This window comes from Triticum aestivum, chromosome 2D (genome assembly GCF_018294505.1).
Source record: "Triticum aestivum cultivar Chinese Spring chromosome 2D, IWGSC CS RefSeq v2.1, whole genome shotgun sequence".
Lineage (NCBI taxonomy): Eukaryota > Viridiplantae > Streptophyta > Magnoliopsida > Poales > Poaceae > Triticum > Triticum aestivum.
The window spans coordinates 518,499,217-518,510,246 of record NC_057799.1 but is presented as its reverse complement, the minus strand read 5'-3'; the positions used below and the strand labels follow the sequence as shown (position 1 = coordinate 518,510,246).

Here is an 11,030-nt window from a genome sequence, read left to right as displayed (position 1 = left end):
CCGCGCGCGTGATTCAGTCGACGTCGCCCGTCTCTGCGTGGAGCACCTCCGGCGACAAAGTGCGGAGAGAGTTCACACGATCACAGGTGCGGTGTAGGACGCGGGCGGTCCTCTAATTAGCTGGCTCCTTGGACGCATGCATGGATGGCGCCTGATCTCTCTTCTCCGTGTTCAGACGTTCTGAATCACAACGGGGTGAGCTGAACTGTCGAACTGCACGTACGCGATTGCCTATCGGCTAATTAAGGAGCTCTCAACTTGTCAGCTACTGAATTTGACGTCCCCAAGTACTCCAACTGTACATCGGTCGCAGGGAGACGAGCACGAGCCACCTCGCAGTCGATCGCAGGACCTCCTCACCTGTACGTGCGGCTTGCCTCCACTCAGATCTCACCGTCAGGTTTTTATACTCTTCTAACTCCCGCCAACCTTCCATTAAGCCGGCACTGTACGTTGATCTGTATGTAGAGCGACCACCAAGGCCCCGTGGAGACGAGCACCAACACGCACGCGACGCACTCGGCTCACTGTACGATGACCCTGAAGGCGTGGGCCCAGTCCAGACAACGCTCTCTAGAAGCTTTGCCTTGCCCCGTTGCCCGTCCCGCTCGTCTGATCGCGCGCGTGCGACGTGCGCGACGGCGATCTGGCAAGCTGATAACGACGGCAGGACCGGTTGCCGCGGGGGCGGTGCTGTCAAGGACGAGCTATCCGTAGCATGCAAATAGCCAAATAGGGAGTAGCTGGTGTAGTAATTCGCAGATGCAGTGCTAGTGGACTCTACGATTCCTCGTCTGTTTGACTGTGCCGCACTTAGGCTAGTTATAGTGGGGAGTAACTTAGACTAGTAACATGCATATGTTACTAGCCTAAGTTACTATCTTTATAGTGGGTAGTAACATGGTTGTGATGTCATGCAAGCCTTCACTTATTTAGGTGTAGACTCATCTTGTCTGGGTGTATTATGTTACCCCAAACCTCTCTTTTCTCATTAATTGTTTGTCATATAAGCAAATTCGTCTTGAAATGCGTTATGTTACTTGCTAAGTTACTTCCACTATGACTAGCCTTAATATTTCCGATATCTGCCATCTGCCAAGTCCGCTGAAAGTAGCGAGGCAATGAAACGGAGTGTGTGTATGGTGTATGGACCTGCATGTTTACGTGACCTTTTCTGGTTATGGTGCATTAAGAAACGGAAAGGGACGTGCTCCTGCGTCCTTAATTTCCCTGCTACAGGGATAGTCCTCCTATCCCACCTCACCACCGAACTGACAAGTTGACAGAGCAGGTACAGTGCCAATAATGCTACACTTACGGGATGAATCCTACGGATCCAGCCTACGGACTGACATGGTATGCAGCCATGAGCCATGCAACGGCAGGAGAAAAATTGGAGGCAAACGAGTTTTCCTATTGTATGAACTATGAAGCCACGTTGCGTCCATAAGTAGAGTGCGTAGCTATTTCCGTAAGTGCAGCATTACAGCAGGTACAGTACAGTTAGGTCCTGGTGGTACTAATATTGTACCACTAGTATATATGACACTTAATTGACGAACAGTATAGTCCTGGTGGTACTAATATTGCACCACTAGTATATATGACACTTAATTGACGATTGGACTGGCTGATCTTGATTTGTCTGAAGGCCACATATATTCTAGTATAATTTAAGATAGCTCATCCATTTATAAGCTCAACAGATCGGATCGGATATTGATATGTGAGGCGTGTGGGAGGCCAGGCCGGCTCCACATAATCGAGAGAAATGAGCACGCGCTCCGCTATACTTAAAAAATATATGAGACCACCTGGCCCCGCCCCGTTCGTGTGACGTATCTCTGGGCCAACGTGCGATTTCGATTTCACGGAGCACCAATAGTTCTAGCCTCTTGGTCTTGGACTTGATACATCTCGCGTTTTCCATCTACGTACTTCCCTAGTTCGTCATCGACTCGGTAATCGTACAGGTCACGGGCTACGGACGACGATGGCCCGTCCTATATGGCTTTCGTTTGAATGGGTGGGTTGCTTTCTTTCATCGTTACCCGAGTAGTACTACTAATTAGTAGGAGAGCAACCACCCGGTGCTGAGCTGCTGGCTCGATTCAATTTTGCAGTACACCTGTCTGCTCCCGGTTAATGCCAACTACAGTAAACACAGTATCGCATCTCCATTATGCGGCGCAGTTGCCTGGCCAATCAGTCGATCAGGTAAGCGCCCGTCACGCACGTGATCGGCCAGAGGTCCATTCCGAATCGCTGCTGACGTAAACCTTGTCCTTCTTCCGTTTTGAAGGACCCATTCATCATTGAGAAACGACGCCAGCCGTAACGCCGTAGGGCACCGTGACAGCACGGGATCACCCAAGCCAATATGACACGGTGTACCACCACGGATCGGCATCCGTTCCTGCCGCACACCGACTGCGGGGAGCGGTTGAACTGGAGACCGCCCGTGCCTGACGCGCCGACCGCTGACCGATCGGGCTCGTGCTGATTGCAGCGTGGCACGCGGGGGTGCAGGTCCCGGAGAGGGGACGAGAGGTGGCAGGCGTCCAACGCTCTGACGCTGCGAACAGAAAGGACGAGACTCCAGGTCTGAATGGTAACTTTTGGCTGGGAACTGCAAGGGCGACAGCTATCTGCCAGGTCGCAGCCATGCAAGCGGCCGCGCTGCCGCTCTTCTGTCATGCATTGCAAACGTGCTGGCGCGCGGGGGCGGCTCCAAATTCCAGAGCATGAGTGATGAGCCCTCGGAGAGCACCGAGAAATCACGGGACGCAGTGCAGCTGATGAGTGGCACTACCCTGTAGTACGTGTAGGTGAGTAGGTGTGGGCGTGCAGCCAGCAGCCAAGGTGGCGACTGCCGGGCCGTTGTGGACACATGGAGAGTTGGAAGTCAGTCATGCATGTCACGTCCACCTAAACCTGACAATCAAGCAGACGCGGCACCGCCAACGCCGCCAACGGCACGCATCTATACCGTGGACGTGGAGGACCAGCGGTGTGAATTCAGGGAATGCGTAGCGAGCACATCATCTTCCTCCGTGCTTGTTTTCTTCTGCACAAGAAGTGTATCGAATATCTTGGCCGGGGTCACGAAGATATCGGATAAGATTCCCGTTCATGCATCAGCTAGCGCGGCAGCTTGCGCGTGGCGGCAAGTTGCATGGGCGAGCAGTACGTGAGCAGAGTGTGCGACTGTACGTACATTCTCGTGTAGGGATGGGAATGTTCAGAGGCGGAATAGGCCATGCCCTTGAAGAGCGCACGGACAAAACTTCAATGAAGCTGTAGATCGGGAGGTCAGTGTGCTACAGTACATTTCTTTAAGCGGGGAGATTGAACTTGATTCCCAATTTCCCATCATGCACGCTGCTGCGCTGCATTTCTTTGCAGTGTGGACTGTGGAGCGACCTAACGAGAACTACACGCACCGCGCACATGTACGCACAGTAAGAGCATCTCCAACAGTCGTCCAACGTGCGGCGCGCTAAAAACTACTTTACCGCACACCCATCACCTGGTTTAGCGCGGCGGGCAACGCTGGCTCCAGCAGCCGCGCTAAAATGCAGCGCGCACGCGTAGCTCCAGCAGCACACATCTTTTCTAGCCGCCGCCGTGGAAATCAAGATTTTTCTTACCTTTCGGTTTTTTCAACGGCTTCACAAATGTTTGCCACTTTGGGTAGATGCCATCCGCAAGATAGTAGCCATAGTTGTATGTACGACCATTTGTTACAAACTGCACCGGTGGCAAATCACCATTTGCAATCTTATTCATCAGTGGTGACCGGTTGACAACGTTGATGTCATTCAAAGATTCAGGCATTTCAAAGAAAGCATGCCAAATTCAAGTCCACCGCTTCAAGAATTATAGTGGAACCTTTTTTTTGCCGTGGAATTGCCCATGCCATGCCTTTGGACAATTCTTCCAACTCCAATGCATGCAATCTATTGAGCCAAGCATACCTGGGAAGCCACGAGCTTTGTTCATCTCCAATAGCCTTGCGGCGTCTTCAGCATTGGGAGATCTCAAATACTCCTGGCCAAACACTTGGACAATTCCGATTGCGAAGCGCTTGACACACATGATGGCTTGACCCTCACCCATAGCCAAGTGATCATCTATGAAGCACCGATACGGCGAGATCGATACGGTGATACGAGTACGGCGATACGGGATACGGCAATTTCTAGAAACATCAATACGGCGATACGAGTACGGCGATACGGATACGACAATTTCTAGAAACATCAATACGGCGATACGGCGGGTATATATAAATAATAATTTATAAAATGACAAGTAATAAAGACAAAACATAATAGAATGTGTGAGACGAAATCAAAATACTGCCTCATTGGTTGCCTGATTTTCTCCATGCCTCTTTTCAAGTCCTAAATGATTATCCAGGTGCTCAACTCATCATGGTGTATGCAAAATACAAAATACATCATATTAATATATACTTCCTTGTTCTAAACTTCCAAGTTCAAACAAGTTGCAATTCTGAATTATCAATGGCCATAGACAAACAATGCATAAGCACCAAGCAGCTAGCCAACTAGCCAAGCATCATCGACCCGTTTGTAACAAGAACAGGGAGCCAAAATTCATTGAAGAAATAAAACATGAATCATGAATGGATAGATCAACTAGCAGAGAGCAGCAGAGTTCGCCGGATCTATCTTACCTCGTTCTTGCTGGTGACTGGCGATGGTGCCGGAGAAGATTCTAGTCAACCGAGGCAGCAGCGAGGCAGTTCCAGGCGGCGCTGGCGAGCCACTCCAGGCAGCGAGCGACTACAGCGAGTCCAGGCAGCGGCGGCTTGCTCGTTCAAGCGCCTGCCGTGCGAATAAACAAAAGACAGGGAGGGCAAATACTAGGGTTAGCCATGGGCCTTCTACTGGGCTTGCCGTGCCGCTTCCGTATCGTAGAAGCTACACAGGTCATATCAACGTTTTTTCTTTTCTTTTTAAATCGGAAAACAGGATACTTCGTCGATACCCGTATCGCGGCCGTATCGTACGTATCGCCGTATCAGCAACGTTCGGTACGCCGATACACCAATTTCTGCCGTATCAGTGCTACGCAGGTGATCATCAACTAGATCAGCCGGGATACCGTATGCCAACATACGCAAAAGCGGCTGTCACCTTCTGAAAGGTGTTATGCCCGAGCTCTCCGGCGGCATTCCTCCTTTGTTGAAAAAACCGGTCATGGCTTGCTAGTTTCTCTGCAATGCGCCTGAACAACTCGGTGCTCATCCCAAACTAGCGACGAAAGTACGACTCCGGGTATGTGGGATTCTCCACGAAATAGTGCCTCGTCAATCTGTTATGGGCATCGATCCTATCCCTCCAAATTTTCTATCGACCCATAACCGAACCACCGTGCTTCGGTTTTTTATTGATGTGCATAGCTAGGATCATTGCAAGATCCTCCTCCTCTTCCATATCAAATTCTTCTTCAGAAGAATCATACGACAAACTCATCTACAATGTTCAATACTAGGCTATAAAAACTACAATCAACATGCACCAAATTCATGAAGTTTGAGCAATACACACCTTGCGGGCGTTTTGTCGAACACCTTGCGGGTGTCGAGCGGCAGCGAGCGGCCACGCTCTGTTCGTCGGAGGACCACCACGTGCGAGGGGCGGCGGTGACTAGAAGGAGGCGGAGGAAGCCACCGTGGTGCGGGGATAGGCCGGGGAAGCGCCGGAACGGTTGCCGGGTGGCGCGGGGGGCGGCGGCGCGCGGCTGGATGGGTAGGTGGAGTTGCGAGCGAGTGCTAGAGACTCCAGCGCGCGGGAGCGGGCGCAACAAACAAGCGGCGCGCGATGGCGTTTCGGCCAGCGCGCTGAACTAGATATGCCTCGCTGGAGCACCCGAAACGATAGCGCGTGCAAAAAACACTGATTTTTCGGTGCGGCGCTTATATAACGTGGCTGTTGGAGATGCTGTAATAAAAGTACATTGTTTGGATATACACCAGCTAGCCATAAACATTCCCAAAGCCTGCTCACCGAACAGGCGCAACTGTGCATTCAAGTTAAATTCAACCAGCAGGGAGCTAATACTACATACATGTTTCCGTTCAGACCTCCGCATCATGTAATCTACAAAAAGTACTTTTTGTTACATATAAACTAGTTATATACATCAAAATCTAAGATAAGCTGAAAAAGGAAAGAAAGAAAGAAAGAAAGAAAGAAAGAAAAAGGTTTGCTTTGGTACAATGAGGGTGCATCAATTAGTTTTGCAGATACTGGATCAAGGAGAAGGGAGCATTCCAACATTGGCGCCCTCCAAGAGCAATTAGTAGACGCATGTACGTGTGTTAAGTTGATGAAATGAGATAAGACATGTCGATGCTGGATTCTGGATCAGAACTGGGCTCTCTGCAACATTTTCTCCATCTTTGAATCGTCTCCCTACCTATTCCAGACCTGCCTCACTTTGCACATCGTTGAACCGGTGGGCCGAAAGTATGAAACGTGCCCAGGAGAAGCCCAAGACAAGGAAAACTGGCCCGAAAAGCCGGCAGCGAATCAAGATCAACGAGAGAGATCTCAGTGAGTCAGCTCGCTCTGGGCCATCGTCACCTCACCCGAGGAGACGGGTGGCCGCCCCGCGCGCCGTCCGACCCGGACCTCGGCCCCGGCGACTGCTGCTGGTGCCGGTGCCCGTGGCGCTCGCTCCGCCCTGCTGCGCTCCGAGACGACGCTCCGCTGCCGCTCTCCCTGTCCTCCTCCGGCGACGCGCGCCGGTGCCGCGGCCGCATCCGCTCGATCTCCTCCAGGGCGGCGACGACCTCGGCCATGGAGGGCCGGTTCCTGGGCTCGCCCGCGAGGCAGCTCAGCGTGAGCTGCGCGGCCCGCAGCGCGGCCTTGGACGGGTACTGCCCCTCCAGCCGCGGGTCCACGAGGCGGGGCAGCTTCCGCCGGTCCGCCAGGTACGGCTTGGCCCAGTCCACCAGGTTCAGCTGCTGCGCGGGCCGGGCCGTGTCGAGCGCCCGCAGGCCCGTCAGCATCTCCAGCAGCACCACGCCGAACCCGTACACGTCGCTCTTCACGTACAGGTGGCCCGTCGCCACGTACTCCGGCGCCGCGTAGCCGTAGGTGCCCATCACGCGGGTGGTGATGTGGCTGTCGCCGCCGGTGGGGCCGTTCCTCGCCAGGCCGAAGTCGGACAGCTTGGCGTTGTAGTTCTGCATGATGATGAGGAGAGCGGGATATAGATTAGGTTTCGCGCGTGGAACTTCGATGTTTCTTGGTTTGTTGCTATGGAGAGGCATTGCGTCGTACCGTGTCGAGGAGGATGTTTGAAGCCTTGAAGTCTCGGTAGATGACGTGCTTCTCCGACGAGTGCAGGAAGGCGAGGCCGCGCGCGGCGTCGATGGCGATCCGCAGCCGCAGGCCCCATGGGATGGGCTGGACAGATCCGCCTTCTGCAATCACAAAATGCATGTTAATTTCATCATCTTGGTTTAGTGTGCTTCAACTAAAAAACCACAATTGTACTAACAATGTCCTAGTCTCGAGCTCATATGCTAATACTATGAACAGTAAATTTGTAAAATGGATTTTTTTGTTACAACAAACATTACTTAGTTCTCTTCCTGTGCGCAATTGTTCGTGATGAAATCACATCTGTGGTGGTCTAGGAAAAACACACAAAATCAGCTCTACAAAATGTTTTTTAAAAAATAGTCGTTTTAGCTTTTTTTTTGCCGAGAGCATTATGAATGTTTTTTCTTCATGGAAATTTTCAGGTATGTAGAACGTTCAACAATGTTTGTTGCCAAAAAATTTAACTATTTTTTGACTTTATTGCTCGCAAGGGTAAATTTGAGCTTATAAACTCCCTGTCCGCATTTACACCCATTTTAAGGCGTGGATTTTTTCTTTTCTTTTTGAATTTAAGGCGTGCATTTTTTGGAACTCCACGTGCTCAAAGTAATAGGTTTTCTTAGGGGGGCTCTGCTCGCTGATCCGATGATTCATGATAACTCGACGGATCGCACGGCCTTCATGCCGGCGACGCATCATTCAAATTTCTGCCCTATCAACTTTCGATGGTAGGATAGGGGCTACCGTGGTGGTGATGGGTGACGGAGAATTAGTACTCAAAGTAATAGGTAGGGCGTAAAAAGGCACATTTATAAGAGGAAAAAAAAGTATATATGGGCATGTATTGTCCAAAACAATTGCTGGGCTTTGAAATCCAGCAATTTGCTGCCCGCCCTTTCTAGGCCTGGCCATCTTTACCTTTCAGATGGAGACAAAATATCCTTTTGAGAGTTATTGGAAATTATAATTGTGTTCTTTAATTTTCAATTTTCACTAGCGTGCTTGTAACTCATAGAAAATATTACACTAATTCAAGGAAAAAATGGACATTAAAATATAATCATGAAAACTTTATAGTTTGTACACACAATATCACAAGTAAACGTGAGCATCTTTGATGGTACTCAAGTATGCCCAACTTTAATCCTGTTTTAAATTTCCCAACAAGATTAAATTGCCTGTTCAAATTATGTTAGTGCTTCTTTTTATTCAGGGGGAAAAGTCTTTCATGTTTCTTAGAGGAGAATTTCAAAAAAATGATGTCAACAATCATATTTGTTTTCTAGACAAGTGGGCTCTGGGCGTACGATACAAACCGGACGGCCCATTTTGTCTTTTGCCCGGGGGTCCTAATCACCACCGTCCGGGTACCGGGACCGGGTCATGCATGCGGCCCAGGTCCCAGTTCTTGTCATGTCGTTATACTATCGGTTGGCACCACCGAGGAAATAATCTCATACTAGCACTTTGATGATGACAATCACATCACCTTCACCTTAGTTTATTTGGCTTTTGCGAGTAGACCATCCCATCCCATCACACTTAGTTAGCGTAGACAACCCAAGATCGTTGTCAGAAGAGGTCAACCCAGTCGACATCAAACCAGACGGGTGAAGTTGCAGCGAAACGGACAGGAAAAATAATGCCAAGATCGGAGGAACAAGTGTGGTAATAACTGCAGCGATAGGAGAGGAGCACTCACTTCTGAAGAGGTGGTTCTCCAGGCTGCCCTTGGCCATGAACTCGTAGACGAGCAGCAGCTCCCTGTCCTCCAGGCAGTACCCCAGCAGCCTCACCAGGTTCGGGTGCGATATCCTCCCCAGAAAGTTCACCTCGCACTGCAAAAAAATTACAGCGCGCGTCACGGGTTAGATCAGATCAGCACAAGGCCTAGCAACAGGCAACGATCTGCGTGCACATTTCTGCGGGTTTCGGCGAGAAATGGGAGCAGGAAGCCGACCTGTACGACAACTAATTTATGTGTCACGTGAGGTGAGGAGGTGTACTCTCCAGCGAATTAACAACTTCGTTTTATACTGTATACAAATGTATGAACATCTGAAAGAGATGGTCTGACTGTCTGGCCATGTGAACACGCCGTGTGGAACTGGCCCTAGCTTAGCCACGGACGCAATTATTGGTGCCGGTAACCAATTTTGTAAGCTCAAGCTAGTTTTAGCGGCATATCCTCTCGGCATTTCTGGGCCGGATTGTCAAAAGAAAAATGGACCGCTGAATCGCGTGCGCGCCTTTCTTTCACTTCTCTATGAGCTAACGACTCTGGCTGCAATGGCGATGGATGTGATTGAGGAGCTGGTGGTAGGTAGGGTTGTAGTGGTGCGTACCTGCCATTCTTCGAGGCCCTGCAGGCTCTCCTGGTTGAGCTTCTTGACGGCGATGGCCATGCCGGTGCCGCTGCGCGCCGGGTTCATGGTCTTCTCGTCGACCCACCCCTTGTACACCTGCCCGAACCCGCCCTCGCCCAGCAGCGTGTCCGGCTTGAAGTTCCTCGTCGCCGCCCGGAGCTCCGCGAACGTGAAGATGCGCAGGTTGGGCGCCTCCAGGATCCTGCCCTCCGGCTCCGCCCCCTCGGGCACGCCGCCGCCCGCCGACGTGCTGGCGCTGGTGCTTCGGGTGGTGACGCTGCTCATGGACGACGAGCCCGGGGACCTCCTGGCCCCCACGGCGGCGTGGGCCTTGGGCGCCGCCATGGGAGGAGGACCGCGGCTTGCAATCGCTGCTGCAAAGAACAAGAAATTAGCGAGTGAGCCACGCGGAATTGAATGAGCAAAGCAAATCTGAGTAAGATTTCAGGACCAAGACGGCTGCAAAATGGCACTGGGGAGAAGTGGCGTTACCTTGGGGGCGCCCATGGCCGTGCTCGCGGTGGCCCGGCGCCTGCTTGACGGCCTCCACTTCGTCCTCCTCGGAGCCGAAGCAGTTCCCCATGGAAGCTCTTCAAGCTCAACTGGAGAAAGCTCGACGGATCGACGGTTCACTCTCCGCTCCGTAGGATCGTGTCCTCTCCAGCTCGAGAGAGACTGCTAGGCTAGCTACGGCGAGAGATGCTGCTTCGCTTCAGATACTCCTATATAAAAGGAGAGCCGCGCGCGCGTCTGCTCTGCTCTGCTCGTGCGAGCGGAAGCCGAGGCTTACGCGTTATGGAAGACCCGACCTTCCGATGGGAGGCTGGTGGCGCTGTCGCCCCGGGGATCTTTGTTTGTGCCCAAGATGGCAGTGTTAAAAGGTGCTGTGCAGACATACGCGTGCCCCGTGTCAGCTATGTATGTGTGTAAGTGTGTTTTGATTCGATTGTGTGGCCAGATAAAGCGCGCGGCTGAAATAGCCTATGCGTTTACTTTGGGCAGGTCAAGCCGGATGCTCCCCGTTAGCCATCAAGGACCGCCCCCCCGTCGATCGGTGTCTGCTCGACGTGCCTCCGGCTTCCGGGCAAGTTGCAAGGGGAGGAGGAAAGTGATCTTGGGGAGAAGCTGACAAATGACATGTCCGGTCACTGTCTGCCGGACGTGCGATTAATGGCGGCCAGGCCGGGTTTTCACCGGACATGCTGCCCTGACAGAGATCGACCCGGAGTGAAGACGGGCTGAGAATTCGCCGCCGTGTACGAGTCCGGTCAGTCCGGGGCACAGGTACCGTGCTGCGCTT

General features: G+C 51.8%; 1 protein-coding gene across 2 annotated transcripts; it reads right to left on the bottom strand.

Annotated features, from left to right (window-relative positions):
* Positions 1-6,102: 6,102 nt before the first annotated feature.
* On the bottom strand, positions 6,103-10,577 carry LOC123054168 (probable serine/threonine-protein kinase PIX13). 2 transcript variants are annotated; one of them, XM_044477877.1, is made up of 5 exons: positions 10,223-10,577; positions 9,710-10,101; positions 9,067-9,202; positions 7,320-7,462; positions 6,103-7,222 (listed from the first exon to the last, which is right to left on the bottom strand). In XM_044477877.1, exons 1-5 carry the CDS (start codon positions 10,311-10,313, stop codon positions 6,614-6,616), a joined length of 1,371 nt encoding a protein of 456 aa, XP_044333812.1. In that variant the 5' UTR covers positions 10,314-10,577; the 3' UTR covers positions 6,103-6,613. The 2 variants fall into 2 exon arrangements, with proteins under 2 accessions (XP_044333812.1, XP_044333811.1); XM_044477876.1 differs by having other exon boundaries at positions 6,237-7,222; positions 9,710-10,104; positions 10,223-10,574.
* Between the last annotated feature and the right edge of the window lie 453 nt (positions 10,578-11,030).

Excerpts from the sequence above, each read along its gene's own strand:
- LOC123054168 (XM_044477876.1), bottom strand. The coding sequence starts at position 10,313 with ATGGGGAACTGCTTCGGCTCCGAGGAGGACGAAGTGGAGGCCGTCAAG. Across the intron at positions 10,105-10,222 it reads CGGCCATGGGCGCCCCCAAG|CAGCGATTGCAAGCCGCGGT; the intron begins GTAACGCCACTT and ends TGTTCTTTGCAG. Across the intron at positions 7,463-9,066 it reads GGAGAACCACCTCTTCAGAA|AAGGCGGATCTGTCCAGCCC; the intron begins GTGAGTGCTCCT and ends TTGTGATTGCAG.